The sequence below is a fragment of the Armigeres subalbatus genome, chromosome 3 (genome assembly GCF_024139115.2).
Source record: "Armigeres subalbatus isolate Guangzhou_Male chromosome 3, GZ_Asu_2, whole genome shotgun sequence".
Taxonomy (NCBI): domain Eukaryota; kingdom Metazoa; phylum Arthropoda; class Insecta; order Diptera; family Culicidae; genus Armigeres; species Armigeres subalbatus.
Window position 1 is genome coordinate 92,935,953 of NC_085141.1, and position 26,789 is coordinate 92,962,741.

Consider the following 26,789-nt stretch of genomic DNA (forward strand, 5'->3'; position numbering starts at 1 on the left):
GGATTTGTATTGGATTTGGATTGGATTTGGACTGGATTTGGAATAGATTTGGAATGGATTTGGATTGGATTTGGATTGGATTTGGATTGGATTTGGATTGTATTTGTATTGGATTTGGGTTGGATTTGGATTGGATTTGGATTGTATTGGATTTGGATTGAATTGGGATTTGAATTGAAATTTAATTTGGATGGAATTTGGATTGGATTTGGGTTGGATTTGGATTGGATTTGGATTGGATTGTATTTGGATTGGATTTGGGCTGGATTTTGATTGGATTTGGATTTGGTTTGGATTGAATTTGGATTGGATATGGATTGGATTTGGATTCGATTTGGAGTGGATTTGGAGTTGATTTGGATTGGATTTGGTTTGGATTTGAATTGGATTTGGATTGGATTTGGGTTGTATTTGGATTGGATTTGGGTTGTATTTGATCTGGATTCGGATTGGATTTGGAATGGATCTGGATTGGATTTGGATTCGATTTGAATTGGATTTGGATTGGATTTGGATTGGATTTGAATTGAATTTGGATTGAATTTTAAATGGATTTGGATTGAATTTGGATTGGATTTGGATTGGATTTGGGTTGGATTTGGATTGGATTTGGATTGGATTTGGATTGGACTTGGATTGTATTTGGATTGGATTTGGATTGGATTTGGGCTGGATTTTGATTAGATTTGGATTGAATTGGGACTTGGTTTGCATTTAATTTGGATTGGATTTGGGTTGGATTTGGATTGGATTTGGATTCGATTTGGAGTGGATTTGTATTGGATTTGGATTGGATTTGGACTGGATTTGGAATAGATTTGGATTGGATTAGATTTGGATTGGATTTGAATTGGATTGGATTTGAATTTTATTCGGATTGGATTTGAATTGGATTTGGATTGAATTTGGATTGGATTTGGATTGGATTTGGATTGGATTTGGATTGTATTTGTATTGGATTTGGGTTGGATTTGAATTGGATTTGGATTGGATTTGAATTGGATTTGGATTGTTTTTGGATTGGATTTGGGTTGGATTTGCATTTGATTTGGATTGGATCTGGAATGGATTCGGATTGGATTTGGATTGGATTTGGATTGGATTTGGTTCGTATTTAGATTGGATTTGGATTGGATTTGGATTTGGTTCGGATTTGGATTGTATTGGATTTGGATTGAATTGGGATTTGAATTGAAATTTAATTTGGATGGAATTTGGATTGGATTTGGGTTGGATTTGGATTGGATTGTATTTGGATTGGATTTGGGCTGGATTTGGATTGGATTGGGATTTGGTTTGTATTGAATTTGGACTGGATTTGGTTTGGATTTGGATTGGATTTGATTTGGATTGGATTTGGATTTTATTTGGATTGGATTTGGTTTGGATTTGAATTGGATTTGGATTGGATTTGGATTGTATTTGGATTGGATTTGGGTTGTATTTGAATTGGATTTGGATTGGATTGGATTTGGATTGTATTTGGATTGCATTTGGGTTGGATTTGAATTGGATTTGGATTGGATTTGGATTTTATTTGGATTGGATTTGGTTTGGATTTGAATTGGATTTGGATTGGATTTGGATTGTATTTTGATTGTATTTGGATTGGATTTGGGTTGTATTTGAATTGGATTCGGAGTGGATTTGGATTGGATTTGGATTGGATTTGGATTTTATTTGGATTGGATTTGGTTTGGATTTGAATTGGATTTGGATTGGATTTGGATTGTATTTTGATTGTATTTGGATTGGATTTGGGTTGTATTTGAATTGGATTCGGAGTGGATTTGGATTGGATTTGGACTGGATTTGGATTGGATTTGTATTGGATTGGATTTGGATTGTATTTGAATTGGATTTGAATTGAATTTGAATTGGATTTGGTTTTCATTTGGTTTTGATTTGGATTGGGTTTGGATTGGATTTGGATTAGATTTGGACTGGATTTGGTTTTGATTTGGATTGCATTTGGATTGGATTGGGTTGGATTTGGATTGGATTTGGATTGTATTTGAATTGGATTTGAATTGGATTTGGTTTTGATTTGGATTGGATTTGGATTGTGTTGGATTTGGATTGAATATGGATTGGATTTTGATTTGGATTGAATTTGTTTTAGATTTGGATTGGATTTAGATTTGGATTGAATGTGGTTTAGATTTGGATTGAATTTGGTTTAGATTTGGATTGGATTTGGATTAGATTTGGATTGAATTTTGTTTGAATTGGAATTATTTTGGGATGGGATTTGGATTGCAGTTGGATTGGATTTGGATTCGATGTGGATAGAATTTGGATTTGATTAGATTGAATATGGATTGGATTTGGATAGGATTCGTATTAGATTTAGATTGGATTTGGGTTGGATCTTATTTGGATTTCAATTAGATTTGATTTTCTTTAGATTGGGTTTGGATTGGAGGGAGATTGAATTTGGATTAGATTTATATGCGATTTGGATTCGTTTAGGGTTGGATTTGGGTTGGAATTTTGGAAATTTGAGGCTGTTTGAAGAAGCGAAACAGGTGGATACTTGCAAAATGATTCTTGCGTAGCGTTCTGGTATTTAAACAAGTCTCTGTCATGTTGCTCGATTTCAGAGCAAACTAAGAAATCTTTAAAATTAGAGGGAAATAAAAAGATCCATGAAAAGTTTTTAGTCAGAACTTCTGACTATTATCGATTTTGAAGTGCCTGCTACCGCACCTATGGTAGATTTCTTTCTCTTCGACTATTTTTTTAAATGAACGGCAAATAAAAGTTTACCAGTTTACCATTATTTCACGAATTAGTAAAACAATAATTTAGAATTACTTCATAATATATTTTATTTCAGGTTTATAAATATGCAGTTTATCCAAATAATAAGGAATATGCTCAAATACATATGGATATGTTTGTAATTCATTATAGAAATTTTTGCAGAGGTTATCATTTCCTAAAAATAATGTATCACCATTTTTTTCTTTATTAAATCTATGTATTGCGTCATCGGTTACTTGGTATAAATACTGTTTGATATAAATACTATCTCAACTTTAAGATAATGTCACGATTTCTATCCTCATGTCTGTAAATAATTCACATGTGTAATATACATTCTGTCATCACGATTTTGAAAATCATTTCTAAATCTAAAGTTTCAATGTCACAGACCTCAACCGGATGCGCTTCATATATCTTGTCCGGGGGCAGCAGTCGGCGTCGGCGAAAACACCGAACCCAACGCTTCCGCATTACTCGCATTCATGTCGGCGCATTTGTTCAGGAACTGCTCCTCCGTAGGCTGGTGGCAGTTCGCGTCCTCGCCCCCCATGATTGGAGATGCTTGACCGTCATCAAAACCACACAGGGCTTCCATTTCCGGAGAGTTTTCATCATCTTCATCGTCGTAGATCTCTTCCGTTGTGTAGATATCGTAGCCAAACTCGTCCAGGTAGTGACCATCGTCGACGAACTGCACCAGTTCCATGTTGGCGCCCAGGTTCAGTCCTTGGCAAAAGTCGTCGTCGATGTAGAGATCCTCGATGGATTTGGCGCTCTGGGAAAAATAAATTATCGTGAATTAAACCTTCGCAACGCGAAAAAAAATCACTGAAGTTTCCAATTTACCGCGACGGTCGATAGAGTTGCTCGTGGGAACGGTTGCTGCTGTTGCTGCGAGATAAGCCCCAAGTTGTCCTCAAACATTGAAGCTAGACTTTCGCGGGGAAAATTTAACTCACTAAATGCGGCCGACATTCCGATGCGACTTCCGGAAGGTACTGTGAATGTGTAAAAAAAGAGTTTTCAGATATCAAGATATCGAAATGTAGAATATTAACGCTAAATACACTCTAAGACGTGGTCTTCTGGTAAATGTTATCGAACGAAAAATTACTTCCGATGTTTTACTCACCATTCAAATTATCGGCTGGAACCATCGAGCTTCCGCAATTGCAGCAAACAAACCGCTCCGACGCGATGCGATTCTGTCCTACAGCAATGGGTGCCTTAACCGGAGTGCACAGACTTTTCCGGTCGTCATTCGCACTGGAACACCTTGATCCGGCGACCTCCTCGCTACTGGGAACCAATCTCAATTTAGCAAAAGCTTTCAACAATTCATTACCACACGAGTTCCTGATGGGGCCGCTAGCAGTGTTGACCGGTGTCAGACAACCGGACGACGGCAGATCGTCGTCCAAGTTTTGGGAGTTGGGTCGGGACGATCCCGGACTGAGGCCCATATCCGATGCCCGACGGGAGATTTTTCGCATGTTGACCGTTACGCGGGTCGTTAGCTTCTTCTTCCGAGCGCTGCCCGCAGGAAGCGGAGTAGTGCAGATGCTGGCTTGCGAGGAGTTAATGCTCTCCAGTCCGGGCAAATCGGCGCTGGAGACGATGCTTTCACGATACACAGTTTGTTGAATTACACGACCGCTGCTGGTTGCCTTCCGACGCATAAACAGCTGCGAGTTCGGGTTGAACACAGACGCTTCGGGCAGCGGCAGTTTCGGTTGTTGGTGTTGAAGAAGCTCCTCCTTCTTCTTGAGTGTGTTATTCGTTAGCACTACGTCTATTCGAGTAACTGCATTGCTAGGTGGCTCAATCGGAGGAAGATTATCGATGGTTCTCTCCAATTCTAAAACTTTAGTAGGAACCAGGAGACTTTCTTCGACGACCACAGAGTCGTCGGATATCTTTCTGTCGTCCGAGGACTTTCGGCTAGAATCAGGTTTTCTGTTGGGGCTATAGTCAAAACCTGTGTTCTCAAACGTGGTTTCGATTTTGCGGACAGCATCGCGTACGGAAGTCAAGTGGGCTGTTATGACCTTCTCTGAAGTGTCTGCGTCGATAGCTTCTTTGTCAAGGTCGTCAATGGAATGGCTTATCTGACTCCTTTCGCAAATCTGCTTCTCTTTCTTCCAGAGAGAACCCTCAAATATATTGCTGGTTGACTCAGCCTTCTGTTTTGTTTCCTGATTATTTCCTGGTTGGTCGTCAATGTCGATATCTACGATCGACGGGGTTGTTTTGTTGAACTCCTGGCTGTGTGCTTTTAGTTTTGCTCTCATATCCGGGCGCTTGATGATGTTCACACTGATGTTGATCGCCTTCGGTTTGATCTCCTGCATCGACGAAGAAATGTTTAAGTTCAATGGAGTGTTCAGGTCTCCGGCGGATCGCTCGTCGCGGCTTATGCGAGACCCCAAATCGTTGAAGAAGGAGCGAACTCTTCGACCCGGCGGTGTTACCGGTGTGGAGGTGTTGTCGTCAGTGAAAACTAACTTCTGATCGGAAAGCCAGGCATGTTTGCGTATCTTGTTTTTGCGAGCTATGGGAGTGTCCGGTAGAGTGATATCTCCGATGTTGAATCGGAGTGAATTAGATAGACGGGAATAGTTTTTGCGTTTGGTTCCGGGGGAACTGTCACAAGACTTTGATGTTTCAACAGGATGAACTTCTTTTGAACGGTCTGTGGCATCAAGATCAAGTTCCTTCATGAATTTGTGTTTGTCGATATTGATGTTCAATTTGGACGGACTTTCCTTTGTGTAGACTTCCGAGGGCCCAATAACATCCGGAACAGCGTCCTTGAGGGTCGTGTTATCATTGGAATCTGCACTATTTAAAATTTGATTTTCCGAGCTATTCGTTGATTGGAATAGCTCTTTGGCTGCGACTTTATTCGACCGCAGCATACTCTTCTGCTTTTTGACCGTACTGGTCCTCTCGTAGATGACTTGTTTCGATGATCGAGGTGATAAGAACTTGTTGTTGAAGTCGAATATTGTTTGATAGATGGCTGAGTGGGACAAACTCGAGCTAAGAGGTGACTTTTTGGTGGATTTAGCATCTGGGTCTTTTTGCGCTTTCGATTTGTTAATCTTTCGCGCAGGTTTCTTTGGTTGCTGCTTGGGTCGCTGGGGTACAATTTCATCTATATCAATTAGGGAACATTGTCTGCTCATCTTTTTCGACTCGTCTACGTTGACGTATCCACCGTTTGACCTGAAGTATATTTTGTCGGTTTTCTCCGAGACATTTTGCTTGCGAATGTCATTCAACTCGTTCTTCTTTCTAATATCCGACGAATTGATTTGTTCCTCGAAATCTTCTGAGAACCCATTCATGTGCAAACTTTTATCAAGTCCTTGCTCCAGAAGCAGGCAATCTAACGTATCAAGAATATCGCTAACGTTGATTTGACGGGCGCTAAGATCGGAAAGACCAGTTTCAAACACTTGACGAAAGCGATCACAGCGTTCTTTTTCGAACATTGGTAATTGTAGGTTAGCGGATATTTGAAGTTTCTCCAGCTCCTGGCGGCTGTAGACCACGAACGGAACGTAGCCGTTTAGGATCTCCCATAGCAATAGAGTTAACGAATAAACGTCCGTGCTTTTTGTGGGAAACACAAAGTTGGACTTGGGTACCAGTAGCTCTGGAGCGACGTAGTAGAACAGGGAGAACTTTTCTCGGTATTCCTTGCAATACGGTAAATAGCGGCTGGCGCGACAGTCGTACCCGCTGTTATCTCCCAAGGGTCCGAACTGTCCTTTCCGGCTGTCGGAAACTTCCTTGGACAGTTTACGATACTTATCCCGCAGGAACTGTTCGTCGTTTTTGATCAGCCGTGAATAGGTGGTGATTTTCTTCAACTCTTCGTTCTGTGAGGAGGTCATAGAGTTGCGCGAGGAGGATGTGCTGCCATAGCGGTTTTCGATTTCTTTTCGGATCGTGTCGGATGCTTCGGTTGCGAGCTCAAACGATGTCAGTTTGACGGCATACGGATATTTCCGCATTAGGACGCATCCGCTGGAAATATTCGAGTGGATGTAGCCGCATTCCTGTAGGAAGGATACGGCTGAGGAGATCTGCTGGACAACGGTTATAGCGTGCAATAGTGAGAGGCGTTTGTTCTGTAACGAAAATCAAAAAAGTTGTGATATCTTTATTTTAATAAGCTCTATCAATCTTACCATTTTGTGAATGTAATCGAACAGAGTGAAATCAAACGGTTCCAGAATCAGCGTGGCTTGGTTCAAACTGGCGTCAAAGCACACGGCCATCAACGAGGCTACGGCAAAGTGCTTGACATGACCGAGAATCTCGAAGTCCTTCTTGCAAGCTTCCTCGGCGAAGTACAGGCTACGGTCAACATTGATGGAGTACTTTCTCAGGGTGACTGGTGCATCGCGGAATAGTCCGCAGGAGAATTCCAGTGGTGCCATGAAACTGCTGCGAAGCGTGCCGACACGGTAGTGCAATTCTTTAGGCCAACAGATCACCAATTGACTGGACGCTTGCTGGAAAAATTCCAGCATGCTTTTTTCGGAGAACTGTTTTTGCAGAAAGTCATCCGATATCTGAATACTTTTGCTCCATTTCTCCAACGAATCCAGCTCGAGTAGGATGTCCTGCGGCTCATGGATAACCAGATCTACTTCATTTAGTTGGGCATCCATTTCGTTCTGCTCCTTGACAATGGAGCGATCCAGGTCTGTGACGATTTGCGGTGACCGTTCTTTGAGTACGCTGATCGGTTCAGTGATCATGCTGGTGGTGTCGTCGATGAGAATGGAAGACGGTAGAATATCGCTGTTCAGGAAGCGGAAGTTTTCGTTGATGACTTCCTCACAGGCCCGGATGTCGTTCAGGATGTCTCCGTTTTTGGTGGAATTCAGCTCCGAGTGGGTGTCCGTTGTATCGCTGAAGGGCAAGGCGTAGTCAACGAGGTCTCCATGTTTGTTAACTATAGTTTGGTAGGAAGGAGACTTGCGGCGTTCTTTGATGGATGCATTCAGCGGTTTCAATTCTCCGCGGTAGGCTCTCGAGGATATGACATGTTCGTCGTAAATTGAGGAGGAGTTCAGTTCGTACTTGCGATATGATCCAGCGAAAGGAGAGTCAGCTTCACTCTCGTTCACAAGGTTGTGCTTTTTGAGTGACGAAGGGGGATCCACGTTCGATACTGGAGGTTGTGGAGCTGGCTTGTCTTTCAACTTACGGAAACGTTTTTGTTGAAGGTTCGTCTGTTTCTTGGGAGTACTGTCCACTACAGTGGGACTGGTGATGCGGAGTGTACTGGTGTCGAAGTAAGGGCTTGAATTTTCTTTGAAGAATCGACTGGGAGGACTCTGCACTGCGTAGGTATCACCAAGATTGTCTCGTACATGCATTTGCTCGAACTCTTCCACTTCATTCTCATAAATCGTGTTATTATTTGGTTTTGCCAATTTAGACTTACTTTTCCTGGTCGTAGGAAAAAACGCCGGCAGCGAATATCTATCAGCCATGTTGTTATTTTTTCCTTTATTCAAACTGGGCTCTCCATTTTCCGGTATTCTATTGATGTTTCTGTAGAACTCCACCGACCTTTTAGGCTTCTTAGGGGCTCCTGTGTCCCGATGTCTGCTATACCTAGGGCTTTTTGGTAGTTCGATTTTTCTATTGAGAGCACGCCTCTCATCGCTAGTGATTGCTACGTCGGAACTGATATCACTTTGTGCCCCACCTTCGGATTCCTTCTCTTCCTCGATCACACTTGGGATCCGCTGATCAGTGACAGACCTCAAGAGACAGCCTTCGCTGATTCGCTCCAATCTCTGCTTAGATCGCCATTGATTGAATTTATTCAGCGCCTCCACGTACGCCTCGTCCCTTGCAGCGCTAACAGCCCCACCCGAAGAGGTTATGTTACTTGTGCTCGGTGGCGCACTCTCGCGGCGTCGGTGCTGATTTGTCTCCCTGGAAATACGAACAAACGTATGACTCATGTTAGATGTTGTTTAACTTTAGGTCGAAATCAAAAGTGAAATCTATAAACATGTGCCTACTAGATTTAGTTATTTTTCTCACCATTATGATTATAGAATCAAGCCCGTGGTGAATTTTAAATTCACCACACGTTTATCTGCATACATTTCCAAAAGCCCAAATCTGGCGTAATAGTTTTCGTACAGTGCCGAAATTCAAATCATGATTGTTCAGCATAACTAAGAAAACAATCTACCATTATTTCAGCCGCACACGCGTTATGGTTCTTTCATCTCGTGCTCTTGAAAAAAATATTGGAAAACCACGTGGTTTTCAAAATGGCCGATTTCTGGCTTCATTCTATAATCACCTTAAATGGCAAGGAAAACGGTTTTCACAACTGTAGCGAAAATGTAACTGAAACAGAATTCGCATCACGACCTGGTCACTACCACGTGGGCTAGGTATGTCATTGTTGATGCTAATGCGATTTTCCCATCCCACAGTGCTTCACTAATAGGATAGCCTTCCATACGAGAAGACCTAACAAATGTGTGATAATTCTCTTCTTGATTATCAAACTAAAGTAGGCATGTGAAAACGATCTCAGTTACTAATAGGTACATTATTCGCTCTATACTTAGTCTCATGGTTTATTGCTGGTTTATTGTCGGGGACCGAAGGACCGAAGTAAAAAAAAAGTCAAAATCTCGGGAGGTTTTTTCAAAAAAAAAAAAAAACAAAACGTCGCACGCTAGATTGTTTTAAATTGCACATCAAAGCATCGTAAGCACATTTTAGTACTTGATGAAGAAGATTGTCCTCTAGCAACATTGTCCCATTGGTTCTTTTGACAAGTTAATCGTGATTTCGCCTCTGAGCCGTACAGTTTCTCCTCGCAAACTCGGGAAAGTGGACAATAATGCTGCTGGTAGTTTTCACACTTTCCTTCTTACTGTTGCCAACTTTACTACACGAGTAGCCACTCGTAAGTTGCCGCAATTAAAACATTGCTCGCAACTCAAGCAGCCAATTTGATCCCCGAGACGCTTAGTAGTAGTGCTATTCCACCAGCTTCAAGCATGTCGTGCTGCCCGACAGTTTTCGGTTAGCTAAATGACCACTCCTAATTGAATAAGGTGCCGTAGTGGAATAGATATAGCATAGTGAGTGAAAATTTTAGCGAAGTACCGGCACGCGATGTAATTTGGCAAACGTGACACCAATTTATGATTTTGAGGTACACATGAACAGCAATTGTGTATGTTAAGTGATCTGTTGATTATCGGAGTGTCACAATATCCGATGAAACAGTGTTGCAAAAAAACTTAGTTCCTAATGTTGTTTGCCATTAATTAAAGAGAATGTAATATAAAAAATCTATAAGGACAAGAATAAATTCGAATTTCACTAAAAATCATAAAATTTCAAAATGAAACTTTATACTGTTTTCCATCATAAATCTCAAGGTGTAACACAGTGCAGTGTATCGGTCCGTTGCACCATTGCATTGCATTGTGGATGTACCTACATCGTCGGGAGGGTTCGTCGCTTATTAGCCACGCAGCTAAGTCTTTTGAGTTGAGGTTTAATATTTTAATCAATTCAACGGCACCGTGTGCGGAAAAACGCAGGGGCTTCTGTATTAACCAGTTTCGGTAAGTCGATGGCAGTGTGATTGAGGTTGAACAATTGATTTAGTCGGATCGATGAGCTTATGGTTCGTGGGGTTTTATGTAAAATTATTACGCCTAAGCAATACACTGCCGTGGATATCGGGAGGTAATTGGATGAAAGTTTTTGATCGAATGTTTAGTGAGCATTTAGTTACTCGAAACGAAAAGCTTGGAGAAAATGGAAGATGATGCGGAATGATACGCTTTAGGCAACACATGATATTAATATGGTGATACATTATTCAAGAGCAAGGATGATGTAATGTAGATGCAACTATCATAATCATGCGCAAGAAAGGCACCTGTACCGATTAGTCTGAGAATCATATTTGCATTCGTTGAACTTTGCATCTCGTGACCCGAAATTATATTTGCCAAAATGTGCTTTACAATTGGCGTGGATTATTCTTATATCCCGCAGAATTCTAAATCTTCGAAATGAAATTCTATAAATGTGGTGAAATAAACAAGTTAAAAGTCGCAGTAGTTAAAAGTTGTTTCCTTATTAAGTGAAGTGAGAAGTAAGATGTTCGAAGTGAAAAGTGAACAGCGAGAACTGGGAAATGAGATGTTTGAAATAAGTACAGATTAGTGAGAAGTGAGTACTGAAAAATGGAAGTGTGTATTGAGTAGTGAAATGTGTGCAGTAATATATGAGTAGTGGAAAGTGAAAAATTAGATGTGAGAATTCAGTGGTGAAAAGTGCTAAATGATAGTTGCAAAGTGAGAAATAGAATGTGAGTAGTGATATAAGCAGGCAAGCATAAACATAAGCAAGAAGTGAGAAATGAGAGATGATAATTGGGAAGTGAGAAGCGAGATGTTGAGTAGTGAGAAGTGAGTAGAGAGATATAAGACAGAAAAAAGAAGGAAGAAGGAAGAAGAAAGAAAGGAGGAAAGAGTACCTCGTTTTTACTACTCGTTCCTCGGTCCACACTTCTTCCTACTCCCTTCTTACAATTCATTTCTCACTATTCATTTCTTACTTCTCATCGCCTCTGCCCACTACTCTCTTCTCATTCCAAACTTATTACTTCTCACTATTCGCTTATAACTTCTTATATCTCACTTCTGGGCTTCTCATTTCTCACTTATCAATTTTCACTTCTTACTTCTAATTTTTCACTTCTCACTACTACTTCGTACTTTGAATATCTCGCTTCTAACTTCTCACTTTTAACTTTTTACTTCTCTCTATTTGTTTCTCACTTCTCATTTTTCACTTTTAACTTATCACTACTTACTTATAACAACGACAAAGCCTCTGTATTATAAATGAGAACTAACCAGCGAGTAGGGGACAGGTTGGAATCAGTCGACCTGTGTAGTTTGGAACAAAGTAGGGGATGATGAGATTAAGCGCTTTCGATGGATGGCGAGTGATATGATCGATGCATGGACAAAAGCAGTAACCGTGAGTTACTGATTTCTCATTTCTCACTTATTACTTTCCATTTCTATCTTCTAACTTTTCATTTTTTACTTTTAGCTTCTCACTACTCACTTTACACTTCAATTTTTTCATTTCTAACTTCACACTTCTCATTTCTCATTTCTCACTTCCCACTTCTCACTTCTTACGTTGCACTTTTCATTTCTCCTTTTTCACTTCACACTTCGAATTTCTCACTTCTCACTTCGCTATAATTATATCTCACTTACCATTTTTCACTTTTTGTTTTGCACTCACTTACAACCAGAGTCTCTTAATTCTCGTGTATACATGGATGAGACAGTGTGCCATGAGCTAAAAAGCTCACGTAGCATCGATTCAATGCGACGAGAAAAGCTAGCGCGCATAAAATAACTGAGTGAGCGTGTCTCAAAGTACGTCTCATGAAACTCATCTCATGCACAAGGAATGCATAGGCATCACTTAGGCGACGATATTATTGAATTAAAATTTCCCGCCCAAGCTGTTTTACGCACCTCCGCTGTTGTTTGCAAAGGTTTGAGCTGAGCTGAGCATGAGCTGATCGCATTGAGAAGTCTCAATGCGACTCACCAATGTTAATGTGAGGTACACAAGCTTCGTGAGACTCGCGTGCGCTACATTTTATGTGCGCGTAGCAGTCGTTGCTCAATCTCATCCTTTTTTGTACGCGTGCATAATGTCTGCCTACAACCTCTTATATCACTCTTCTGTCTTCTCACTTATCACTTCTAACTTTTCATTTTTCATTTATTACTTTTCACTTGTCACTACTCATTTCGCACTTCAAATTTTTCGCTTCTCATTTCTCACTTCCCACTACTCACTTCTTACTTCGTACTTCTTATTTCTCACTTTGAATTTCTTACTTCTAACTTTTCATTTCTCACTTATCGCCAGCGTTGTAGCGTATGGGTGGCCGAGTTGGTCACCACCGAGGAGCCAATCCTCAGGGGGCGCCGAAATCGAGAATTACGGCAAGAGGAACAGAACGATTGTATTTGTTGCAGGGCCAATTATTAACAAACTGACTACAAAGTCCAAAGGACGATATTTTGAGTAATCTAAATCAATCAAAGAATTTTAGTTTACCTCTTTCAAATCAACATGTCAAATGGTTTGGTTTTGTCTAAAAATCTATGATTCATTTTTTTTTTTGACAATTGTGGATGGGATTATTTCTATTTTTGGAAACTGTCACTAGTCAGTTGCTCAAATTTTGAAGGGCTTTTTTTTGTCTATGATTTATACCACGGTAGAGGTAAGGGGCACGTCAAATGCTGGATAAAGCGTACCATTGGTACTTCGCGTACATGTAGGAATAAAATAGACCCCATTTTGCGGTCCTTAGCCTCTTCCCCAACAACTCCTATCCCTACCTCCTCGTGGCGCTGGCCAGGATACGAGCAACTTTAGGGAAGATCGGGTAACCAACCTCGGTGGGAACTATGGTTGTATGCTGACAGGCAAGGGGGATTTGCTCCTGTCCGGAGGTGCAAGTCTGATCGAGCGTCTGCTCTCCATGTTAGGAGCGGCTCACAACAGCGTCTGTTCCCCATGTTAGGGGCGGCTGATCATCGTCCGAGTGCCAGCGAGAGACTCTAAACTAAACTGGGCATACCATGTTGCATTGTGTCAGCATTGAGAAGGCAGCCCCTTCAACCAGATGTAGGTAGCGCAACCCTGGTAAGGTAGCCTATCGAAGATTCTACAGTTACCAAGAAAGCCAAAAGTAAACCAAACGGATTGAATCAACGGCAACAGACCCGGCAACAAATAAAGGACAACGATTGGAAAGTCGGATATTGGAACGTGAGAACTTTGAATGAACCCGCACGTGTTGGGCTCCTGGCTCGGGAGCTGCAGAAGGTCGTCGTGAGTGTGGGAGCAATCCAGGAAATATGGTGGCCCAGAACTGGAGGACGTGAATTCCGGGCGGTGGATCCTATAGCGAACACTTCATTCAAGTACCACATCTACTATAGCGGCGGTGACAGAGCAGAAGAAGGAGTTGGTTCCATGGTGATCGGGAAGCAGATGAAGCGTGTTATCCGGTGGAGGCCGATAAGCGACCGCATTTGCGTGTTGATAATGAAGGGCAAATTCTTCAACTATAGCCTGATCAGCGTCTATGCCCCAACAAACGATAAGCCTGATGACGTGAAGGATGAGTTCTATGAGAGCCTTGATATGGCCTACGGAGAGTGTCCAACACATGATGTAAATATTGTCATCGGGGATGCAAATGCGCAGATCGGAAGAGAAAGTTTCTTTCGCCCTGTCATTGGTACGGAAAGCCTTCATTCCGCTTCCAACGATCACTATCTTGTATTTGCATAATTCGGGCGCGACCAGCGTCACGAATTCACGAAACAACAGAACGATGCGTTTCAATATTCAACGCTTGTCAGTTGAAGGAGTTGCTGAACAGTACCGCCAGAAGCTGGACGAGCGGATGGGAGATGCCACCGGATCTGGCGACATCAACAGATTGTGGGAAAATATCCACGAAGCTGTGACTACAACAGCGCAGGATGTGTTAGGCACTGCACACTGCACAGCGACACCAACGAAATGGTTGGAGCGGTACAGTGTAGCAAGGGCAGAAGAGAAACTAATCCACCGCAGAAGAAAAAGGCAACACGAAGAGAGTGTGATAGCTGAAGCGCAGGAGACCATGGATAGAAACGATATGCGGAGGTTTTACGCAACTGTCAATGGCGCGCGGCATAAGACTGTGCCAGTGCCCGCCATGTACAATGACCGAGAGGGGAATTTGCTGACAGACAAGATTATGGTGGCAGCCAGGTGAAAGGAGCACTTCGAAGATTTGTTGAACGGTGAAAATGAAGGTGTATTAAGGAGCTGGATGGACATAGTCGGCGACGGTCAGCCTTTGGAACCAACAACGCTGGAGAGGTTAAGACGGCTTTAAACGAGCTGAAAAAAGTAAAGCTGCAGGGAAGGACGAGATCCCGGTCGAGCTTCTCAAACACGGAAGTGAGCAGCTGCATCAATCAATCCACCACATTATCCAGAAAATATGGGAGGATGAAGTACTGCCTGCCGGCTGGTTGGATGGCCTCATATGCCCAATCTATAAGAAAGGGCACAGACTAGAGTGTGCCAATTACAGAGGGATCATCCTTCTGAGCTCGGCGTACAAAATCTTGTCGCGTATCCTGTTTAACAGACTGAGACCGCTGGTGGAGTCCTTCGTCGGCGAATACCAAACAGGTTTTCAAGAGGGCCAATCAACAACGGATCAAATGTTTAGCCTGCGGATGATCCTTGATAAATTCCGGGAGTACAACTTGCCGACTCACCATCTATTTTTCGATTTCAAAGCAGCGTACGATTTAGTGAAAAGAAATGAGCTGTGGCAGATAATGTCCGAACATGGTTTTTCGACGAAACTGACCTTAGACGGATTGAAGCAGGGTGTTGCACTTTCGAATTTATTGTTCAACATTACACTCGAAGACGCTATTAGGAGATGTGGCGTGCAGAGGAACGGCACTATCATCACACGGTCGCATATGCTCCTGGGCTTTGCGGAATCGATCGCAGAGCAGTAGTGGAGGCTTTTGTCCCACTGAAAAGGGAGACGGCGAGGATAGGTTTAACCATTAACTCTACCAAGACAAAGTACATGGCGGCAGGTAGAGATAGGGGAAGACCTAGTGGTGTTGGTGCTGAGGTAGTGCTTGATGGGGATGTGTTTGCAGTTGTTGAAGAATTTGTTTACCTTGGAACGCTTGCGACATTTGACAATGAAGTTTCCCGTGAAGTGAAAAGACGCATTGCTACTGCGAATAGGGCCTTTTACGGATTACGTAACCAGCTTTGACGGAAACGAAATTTCGAGCGAAAAGTGCTACGTACAATACTAGGAGGAAACCTAGAAAATGGTGTATGGTGCAGACGCATGATTCATGAGCTGTATCAAGTATACAAAGAAGAAAATATTGTGAATCGTATAAAATACGGCAGACTTCAGTGGGCTGGTCACTTAGTGGGAATGTCGGAAGAAAGAAGAGAGAAAACTATTCAACAGAGAACTCGATAGGGGCCGGCGAAGGTGGAAGGCCACGAACACGCTGGCTGCACGGGGTGGAATCGGACCTGGGGACCCTCCTAAGTAACACCAAAAACATCTTTTTTTAAGAAAAATGAAAAACTTGTTGTATTTTAGCTATAATACCTTCTTTGTTATAATAAAGGTTTAATAGTGTTTGATACAAACATTTCTTAGCGAAATTATTCTGTGTTATATTTCTGTCAATAAGAAATACATATGACTTCATTATAACATTTAGTTTAATTAACATTGTGAATGTTTTATTAATGTAATATAAATGCGACGGCACACATAATATGCATTCATTGACGAATATATAACAAGTTAATTATTATATCCATTTTCACGAGAGTAAAGATTGCCATCTCAACAAAAAAGGATGAAATAATTAGTAATTATTCAAAAAGTTAAAAATGTTTCGGGAATCAATATGCTTGATATTAAAGGAAGAGTACAGACTACAATGTACTAACTACAAAGAGAATAACCCTCTGAACTCGGCGTACATAATCATAACATGTGTTCAGTTTATCAGACTGAGCCCGCTTGAGCATTTCTTCGTGAGCGAATGGCAGGCTTATTCCATCTTTGATGGCCCAATGGCTTTGATCGCTCAATCAAAATATTCTTACCCTCTGCAGTTTGTGGCTAGCTGAGAACTAGTAGCAAAATTCGTAAATTTTTATGGTATGCCTTTTTTTTCTACATTTTGAAGCTACTGAAAACGGTTATAACTATGTTAAAATAACTCCCGTATAACAATTATAGCGTATGTTATGAAGCTGCATCGGTGATTGATCTTAAAGGTAGTTACAACATCCTTGTATAACAAGGCAATGATTAGAATTCGAAGAAAAAATACAGTGTCGACTGGAAAATAAAGATACTTTACTAATGAACGCTAGTGGCGCGGTAATCATTTCAATTATTTTGACAAATTAAGCTTCCACAAGCTTCAATTGGCCACAATGTATGCATCATGTTGTAGTGCATGTTTGGTTTCATGACCATCATCGGTTTGACACTTGTAGCACCGGTACTTTGGCTGCCAGGTCGAAGTAACCTAGATGTTAGTCACACGAACAGGAACGACATTAGCAATCTTATACTTTTGAATCAACTCTCCAAACACAGCATTCTATTTTTTAAAGTCAACTGTTGTGGGAATAGTGATTTGAATCACGATAGAAATGATGATTTTTCGTGCTTTCCGTATTACAATCCAATTATTTGCTATTGTAAATTGATGCGACTGGTCCTTGCGTTCCGAAATTGTGACCATTTAATTTTGTTGTACCAGAAGAGTAGTAATGTGAATGTTGAACACAAACATGTACAAACAATGAGATTACCAAAGGAACTATATTATTGCTTATGAGATTTTTAATTTCAGTTGATTTTATGTTATGAATCTATATAAAAGTAAAACAGATATAGAACCCATACCTTATTATTGGAAATTTTCAATTTTTTCAGAAGCTAAACTTTTTACCACTAGGAACAAACACATTGACTGGCACTGTAATGTTTCCTAAAAACACTCCATTGCCATGTTTCATTACTTCATTTGGTATTGCATGTTATGTAATGCTCATATAAGACATATATATATTAGTTATACAGATGTAATTAAAAACATGTTTTATGACATAATTGATGTTTTATAAGACGAAATGTTTTGCGCTTTTTTGGGTTTATAAGCGTATGAAAAATGGTAATGTATTCATGAAGAAATACATGATACTATGTATTATATGTGCATTATCAACTTATATAAAACAAGTTGTGTTGCTTGGGCTGAACGTTCGGGGGAAACTGGAGGAACATCGCCCAAGACCGACGATTATGGAGCTCTACTATACGCCAGGTATAGGTTTATCGACGCTGTAGCCAACAAGATAGGTTATCAATCAATTTGCAAATTTTCCACCAATTTAGGTTAGTGTTAGGGGTTAGACAAAAAGGTTGAGATAGGCAAAATTTTGTTGATATTCCAATCAGCATAACTTTGTCTAGAAAAATCCGATTTTGATAAAACCGGTACCATCGGACGCGGAAACTCTTCTAGTATACTGAAGAGTTTCCGCTTCCGATGGTCCCGGTTTCATCAAAATCGGATCATTCTACGCAAAGTTCTGCTGATTGGAATATCAACAAAATTTTGCCTATCTCAACCTTTTTGTCTAACCCCTGTATATTGAAACTATTAAATATTTTCTTTGCAGCAACCACCACCGACGGATTGCTTCTGGGAATACTACCGACGCCATAATCGCCACTTTCAATTTGAAAAACAAAATTCGTCTCAAATCAACTAAGCCTTCGCATTTCAAATAAAGTAGATTAATAAGAAAATGTTGATCTCATTTTCAGTTATGCGTCTTCATAATTAATATCAGCAACCAAACGATTATCCGAATCTAGCCAGAAAATTTAACTTTCTACCGCGGAAACGAGCAAGCCTAGGGCTGAAAGGTGCGCAGCGGACAAGGTGGATCGATCAGGTGGACGATGACCTGCGGACCCTCCGTAGACTGCGTGGTTGGCGACGTGTAGCCATGGACCGAGCCGAATGGAGAAGACTCTTATATAATGCACAGGCCACTTCGGCCTTAGTCTGAATAAATAAATAATCATTAAATACAGAAATCAGCTTTCCCGCGTGCGCGAGCCATTTTGTTCCAGATTTCGCAGAGAGCGGTCTAACGCGATACTAGCATCGCAGCCAGCAATCAGCGCTAGGAATAAGCGTTTTACGCAGTCTTCACGAAAACATGAACCGCGTTTAAGGTCACTCCTGACGGAATCCAAGTTCCAAAGTGCTCGCGTTTTCGGGGGCACATCACTCGATTCAGAGGCGGTGCACAACTGTCATTTTTGTTTATTTAGCTTTGCTGCGTCGCAGCATGCGTGAAAAAATAAATATGACAGTTGTGCGTTACTTCCGTATCGAGTGGTGTGCCCCCGAAAACGCGAGCACTTTTGATCTTGGATTCTGTCAGGAGTGACCTTAAACAAGTGCAGTTTTCCCGTGTGCAAGTTCGCACTCAAACATGCATACTAGATCCAAACCGAGTTCATCATAAACCGAAACCGCACCCGGTTTGAACACGAGTGGGCGCCCAAGTTCAAACACACGGGTTTGAACATGGAAGTTTAAACATCAGTTTACACACAGCATGCTGTTCATTTGTTCATATTGGTCAAGTGGTTTCTCTTCTTGAGTAGCGGTGATGGCCTAGTGGTAACTCGTTTGGCGTTCACTCAGTGCACTAGTGTTTGAATCCTTGTCTTTGGTTCTTTTTTAGAAATGGCACATGAATAGTTTTAGTTTTATAAATGCCACTTTTCAGCCCTTGTCAGGTGGTTTGCGCTTGGTCCGATATCTCAATATCACAACAATTTGTTTACTCAACATTTTGCATACAATCAATCATACATACAACTGAATATTATGTGCATTTTCCCAGTAAGACAACCGGCAGCCTCCAATATAATGATTATTTAAAGTGTCCTTGCGTTTATGTTCGCAACGAGATAAAATACATAAGTCTCTGCTCGTCTGTCTAAAATGTAGCCCCTAGTTATTTTATATCCGTTACCGTTGGCGCTCATAAAAGACAAAATCTCCAATTATGACAATCTAAAAAATTACGAAACTGGAATTAAAGCCCTGTTGGTCATAAGGTTATTCAAAAAGTTTGAAAACCCTCTCTCCCTGGAATAAAGAAATCTCTATGCAACCCAGAACTTCGCTTCAGATTCTCGGTATATTTATCAAGTACCACCGCAAAGTAAGTAGAATGAATTATCTTCATATAAACGTGTCAGAAAAATCTTATCCCAAATTTTTAGAAATATGAACTTATCAGTTTTTTTGGTGGTTACAGAATCCCGAAATCCTAAGAAGAATTGCTTTCAGAACCGAAAATGGAACAAAAAGCTCCGCTCAGAGCAGATTCGAATCTAAGACGTCCTGAATGAAAGGCCTGAATCAAGACCTCACCTCTATAAACGCTTCGTTATGCAAGTGCGAAAAATGTGCACAACATGTTTCAATTTTTCAATCATACCTTCATTGAAGTTGAAGCTGGGAAACGTGAAGAATCAACAATAGTTGCCCTAGCAACCCGTTCATTTACCCAAGCGTAGCATTCTCGTGTGCAAGCGCACATGTTTGAACCCAAGTGTAAACTCGATGTTTGAACATTGTACATTGCGCCTGGGTGTATCGGAGTTCAGGCTCGTGTTCAGATTGCTTTGTGCAAGTTCGAACATAGCAAGCAATGTTTGATTGGGTGCACAAACTTAGGTGAACATCTCACACATGTTGCACCTTGAAGACTGGCGTCTTCCGGATCGATTTTTTATATTGACGCCAAAAATATCGGCGTTGAAACATCGATACGTCCGAAAAATTCAAAACAAGAACAAAAAAAATGAGAACTACAGGTTTTTCATTTCAGATCATCGATTCACACATGAAAGTTTTGCTGTTTTTACGGATTGAGCATGAGCATGAGCATGAGCATTATGACCGTACAATTCGTAGTTGCAACTCCGTGATTGACTGGAACTTGTGAAATTGCACAGAGAACCATGTGAATGGAGCATGGGATATGCTATCCATTCTCAATGTACACGTTTCAGAAGCTCACGTATTTAAAGTCAATAACGGCGCCGGCCACGTCCTTACGGTCATATAGGAAAGGCAGGATTGTTATTTCGACTCTCGTTGCTACTAGAGACCGAGAACACCTCTACATCTCCACGATTGTCACGGGATGTGGTATTGTGTTAGTTGCATAGGATATTTTATCTGGATTCACTTTGGTAAGTGATGCGATCTAAGGGAGGGGATTATATGAAATACAAATAAAAACGCGAACCGTACAGATCAAAACAAAATATCTCGGATCACGCGACAGTTTTGCTTGCTATTCGAAATACGATCAATCGTAAAATCAACACAGAACTATTTCGCGACGACCATAACACATACCACCACGCGGTGTACATACTTGCTCAAATCACAAGAGAAAACACACACTGAACTGATTAGCTTTATTACCGGCCGCGCAATGCAGAACACAATTTTTCGACGGATCGCGCGATCGTTCTGCTGTCCGAAACAAGAGAAAACATGCACTGAACTGATTAGCTTTATTGCCGGCCGCGCAATCTGAAAGTTTTGCTGTTTTTACGGATTGTATCTAATCTTTTTGTATTACGGATAATGGCCCGTATGAATAAAAAGTAGTAAAATCTACAATATGTAGTTACTACTTTGTAGTAAGGTCGACATGTAGTAAAGTTGTTTTGGTATGAATAATAAACTTTTTCGAACATAGTAGGGGAAAATACCTATTCTTGGCAGTCTAAGACATTCGCCAAATTGAATTATAAAAATAATGAATAATTACACTAAAACACAGGTATAGTTCAACTGGTATACATTCGTATGCTCTTCCTTTGATGATTGGTGTTCACTTAATATAATATCTTTTACCACAAACTTAGTAAATTTAATATAAAGTAACAGGTCAACGTTTCTTCTATTGGCATAGCAATTTCTATTATCAGCAATGATTTTGCTCCCTTCAGCAACTGGACATGGAAATAGAAAACTAGTAATGTATTCGTGCCAGATGCTGGTTGTTTATATCCTCTAGTAGTAAAATTCACTCATAATAATCGGCCGCACGCTCATCTCGCTTCACTCAATTTTGGAAGAAATTTTATTAATTATCAAAACTGGCTTAAAACAAAACATGAATTTTAGCCTTGGCATCAATTTTATGTCACTTGGAAGATAGGCAAAAACATTTAAACACATTGTAAAACAAATTTTACCCCTTATGCGGCCAACAAAAAAAAGGGGGAATGGCAGATAGGGTACCCGTGTACCCAGATATTGACAATTTCATAACTTTTACCATTTTTAACCTATTTGAATAATGTTGGCCATTTTGGAGAAGGGAACTTACATACTTTTCGTCCGCTGCCAAGATTTACATCTTTTGTCTTTTGTAATGCCTTAGAGGCTTCACGCGTAAGCAAAAATCTATCAACCAGTTTCAAATATACAACTTGCTCTTTACGGTCCTTAGATTTGAAGGTCCTTACATGATATGTTTGTTTCATCGAAATAATCATGGGGGTTGTGTACAACGACGTAAACCATGTAAAACCAAATCTATATACATAAGATTGAGCTGGAGCCACCTCATTCGTACACTACGTTTCACAGTTGAATAATTGATAATACCCTAAAAGTAGGCAATTATTTATGGTTGAAATGCGCTATGTAGGAACGGGAATGGTTATGATTTTTTTGATGAGCTTGGAAAGTATTAAAGTTGCAAAAGGAAAACGGTTCTGTCAGCCACATAAGGCTTAAAATACTACGGTGTGGCTATCACTTTTGATATAATTCATGGTCTGAGTAAAAATCTAAATAGAAGCATTTGTATTCTAAAACTTTTTTGAAATAAATGCCAACGCCAGATATTTTGTTCGTAGTTTTGCTAAAATCAAATCACATGGAATTGTGCGTGGTATTTTTTAGCATGTGTTTGATATGCTCACAAACACATTCTCTCGCTCTATTCCGAAGTGCGCTGCTGCCAAAGAAAACGAATAGTCCCAATTTTATTTAGTGAAACATAGAGCAAATATTGGATAAATTTGCTATTTGTGGTGATAATCAAGTGGTAATAAAGTGTAAAAAGTAGTTTACGTACCTAATTTGTCGTATCATACACGATAAAGAGAAGAAACAGGCGATCCAAAAAAGTAAGTAACAGTTTGCTTTTCGTCTGCTGCTTTCTTGGGCGATGCAATAATGGCAAGGATTTCGTAGGTGCAAATTTGTTTTGGTGATTAATTCGTCAAATCTTGCTACTTTTACACAAACAACTTATTCAAATGAAAGCTCAGACTTGAAATTGTGTGATTGAATCAAATTTATGTTCATAAATAGTGTGTGTTTGCTGGAAAACGCAAATATTGTTGAGGGTGCCAACAAATGTCGCACCCTGCCAAAGCCGTATTCTACCCTAGTAAATACTAATTTCGAAAATAAAAAAGTAGTATTTACTACAAAATACGTCTGTCAAAATTTGATTTGTTTATGTTTTGTTGTTGTAGTTGTTTCCTATATGTACCATATTTATTAAAAGTTCAAATTCAAATGAAGTAAAAAAAGCCTAGCATGATGGAAATTTTGATTCTGGGGCCAAGAATCTTGATATTTTTCATCGTATTGCTTGAGTTCGGGAATTGAATCCAACGGTCAGTTTTTTCGGCAATTTTCCGACACGCTGACGCTTGCTCTGGTATATGTATTACATTCACGCGTTTTTTTAACATAATTAATTTTTACGCGACTATTTTAAATTTGGGATCTTTGTGGGTTTTCACGCGGATTTTTTTGAAGTTATTTTACGCGGTATTTTATTATAGTCAGGGTAAGTAAAAAAGCAAATAATCGATTATAGTTGAAGTCATTTCGACTGTGGTTTTTTTAAATCTGCTGTTTTGTGTTACACGGATGTATAGATCGCATTTGCCGTTCGCCACTTCTCCTTGTGATTCGATTCAGTTAACAAATGTTTCGTCGAACATTTTATGTCCACTTCCAAAAATCGATACACTTAAGTCGGTTTTTACGTGGGGGACATTTTAAACAACCTCGTGAGAAAAACTTCAAGAAAATCTATATAAAAACCCGCGTATGTCCCAAAATTTCGAAAATAATTCGTCGCATAAAAACGACATGCGTAAAAAAAACTAGTAAAAACCGACCCCATCGTATAAATTTTGATAAATAGCACTAATCGTATCGATAATTTAATTTGCGGTGGTTATTTCTATTCGTAAACACCTTTTACCATGTAGGCAAATTTAAATTCAGGCGATGGAATAACTTTGTAGCAAGCTCCTGAGCAGACTACAAATAATTTGTAGTATTTACTGCTTTTATTCATACCAACTGTCAAACAAGTTCCACAAAAGTAGTATGTTCGAAAATTGTAGTAAAGTAAACGTGCTTTTATTCATACCGTTTTGCTACAAAAGTAGTAAATACTACATAATTTGTAGTAAAGTGTGGATTACTACTTTTTATTCATACGGGCCAATGTCTCCTAAATTAAAAACATCGAAATCCAAAAAATCGATACGGTCGAATATCGAACATAAAAAAATCGATGCAAAATATCGATTAATCGGAGAGAAAATATCGATTCCCAATATATCGTATCGGTATCGACCATTCCTAATCAGCGCACGAGCTAGTTAGCTCGAGATTCTTCGGAGAGCGGTCCCAGTATCGACATCTGTGGATTTCTCTTGCGTAATTGGCGGTTGCTGCAGATCCGGTTTGCTGTAAATAATCTTGCGATCGCCGTCAGTAACATCATCAAGATTTCGAAATTCATCCAACAATGATGGCGGTGGTTGCTGCAGAAATATTGTAGTCGGTGGGAGCAGTACTAAAGCGAAATTTTCTCGCATACTGATAGTGATTGCAAAGGTGCACTTAGGGTTTGTCTCATTTCCCGAATTAAACTCAAAAGTAACAGTTCGAAGATTACAAAATAACCCGGTCTTAAGAATGGCTGGGGCTACCCAGTAATTGACCTTTCCCGTAAAAAAAAATCGCTCAATCGATTCTTTGGCTTATTCAAGGTCAACTTTTCCAAAATATCTTGGCTGCGCATATGCACAGCACATGTTCCGAAATGGACAAATTGATATGAAATTTGCGAAAAATAATCCACGTGTCATTCGCATGGATGACACCTCAAGCTATCAAGTGGCACACGTTGACATCAGTAGCAGAAAATGAGCTAGCCTAGAGCTGAAAGTCTCCTTAATGAAGATAAAAAATTCTCGAGATTAGAAAGGTGCATTATTGAAAACGAGCGATGCGGAGCACGTCCTCGCATTCGTAAAGCAGAATATCAGCAAGAGGATTTTTTTTATCTTGGATGCGTTCGCACACGCGTCAGTATGTCATCGGCCCAAGACAAGACCTTTTTAATTCTGAATGCTTTTAGACCAAATCTTTATTATAAGCCTACACTGGCTGCACGCAAAAAAAGCGTTCATGAATTTGTGAACTAACAAGTTCACGGTGTATTTTTTCGTGAACAACAGCCACAGATTTGGGAACACAGTCACGTTTTCTGGAACGTTCTGAAAAACGTGACTGATCTACCCGAATCCATGAATTAAATCACGGTGGATTTTTGCTGGTTCACGAATTCGGGAACGATTTTTGTTGCGTGTGTATTGGAATCATACATATTTATATATGTCAAGATTTTATTTTGAATTGCAAATATTATTAGTTGGATGCAGCACAATGTGGAACAGGAGCGCCTCGTGACAATGAAATTTTTCGATGAACTACTATGGGCAGCAACAATTTTTCCAAACTGTTACAATTCGCAGCGTTTGTCGTTTTTTCAGCATTTCACTCTTTTCTCTACTATCACAATCATTAAAATGTGTTTCCAAATCCTCATTTTTTTGCGAGATGTAATTCAAAGTAAAATTTTCCCCTTACTGATTTACTCATTTAATGCTAAGGATAGGCAGGGGTGAAAAGCGTCTACTAGCTAGAAGGTTATTTAAAGACACTTGAGTGTTTTTGACTATTCTCCCAATCAAGCAACTAGTTCGAATTTCGAGCTGGTAACCTCTTAGGATGCAGCTGCAAAAATAAGTATGAAAAAATGCTCAAACCATCAGAGTCCTTTATCCCAAAAGGGTCATTTTACCCCATACCACAACCATCAGCCAGAAGCCAGCTGTAAATCTTCGGGTCACCAGCGGCGCATGCAACTATAAATCACTCATTTCACGCGCTTGGCCGTCCACATGATCCACAACCGGCTTACAATAAACTGACGAACAAGGCACCATTATCCAAGCGAAGAATTAAAACGATCCGCGCAAATTGACGAGCCATACTCTTTGATGCTTGCAACAATATGTGCAGGTAGCGGGAGGCGTCACCCAACAGATTAACCAACTATGATAGTTAGGACCTCCGGTTCGGCTCGACCCGCCGCGAGGTAATGAAGAGAAAATAAGCCTTAATAGGGAAAATTAATTTAGACTTTGATGAAGCCCTTTCCCATGATGGATCGCAAGTTAGCTGTTTTGAAAATGGTTGGTTTATAGCTGAGAAGACTTGAAAACTTGCGCTATTGATCGGGTGTGAATTGCTGGTGTATAATAGCCGTCTGGGGCCTGGACAAGTCCCCGAGCCCATTATCAAATTTCCAGCCGGTTGTTGATCCACAGTGGTTTTAGATTAGTTGTGGTAGCACCTTTCCCAAGGCACTCGAACATGCTGTTTAAAAACGAATCAAATAATGGGCCGCAATTTCGCATTCCTAACTGTGTGTAAACTGGCGGTGCAAACAATTAAAATCTGTAATTAAATTTTTCACCTACTTTTTCTGCAAACTAAAGCATGTGCGCAATAGCATTGGAGAAACTGCAAACATTCTTCAGTTTTCCGCCCAAGTCAAGTCGTTCGGTGGAATTGCCTTCCATTCTCTGCAAGACGCACATGAAGAATCAAAACAAAGCCTGCAAAACTCTCCCATCGTAGGCTTCCCATCGGATCCATACACTACCTTTGATGCCGGATGGGCGCCAATGTTACCACCGGACGGCTGCGATAAGTGTTTGCCAAACTATTAAGATTAATGGGCCCATCTTTTATGTGGGTTTCCACTGCTGTTTTCCAGTTCACACTTAGGCTGTTGTTGGAAATCGAAACGATTGGTATCTTCCCGATATCCATCCATGCGCGAAGAAAGATGAACGGTGCAAC

The 26,789-nt window shown here is 40.4% G+C and overlaps 1 protein-coding gene across 1 annotated transcript in view; it reads right to left on the bottom strand.

Annotated features, from left to right (window-relative positions):
- Window positions 1–2,806: 2,806 nt before the first annotated feature.
- LOC134223901 (uncharacterized) overlaps window positions 2,807–26,789 on the bottom strand; it is a 102,995-nt gene continuing 79,012 nt past the window's right edge. The window contains exons 3-6 of the mRNA XM_062703126.1: window positions 6,969–8,736; window positions 3,902–6,908; window positions 3,616–3,767; window positions 2,807–3,544 (exon numbers count right to left, since the gene is read on the bottom strand). Of these exons, the coding sequence (XP_062559110.1) occupies window positions 3,176–3,544; window positions 3,616–3,767; window positions 3,902–6,908; window positions 6,969–8,736 (5,296 nt within the window). The 3' untranslated portion in view covers window positions 2,807–3,175. The remainder of the gene's footprint in view (window positions 3,545–3,615; window positions 3,768–3,901; window positions 6,909–6,968; window positions 8,737–26,789) is intronic.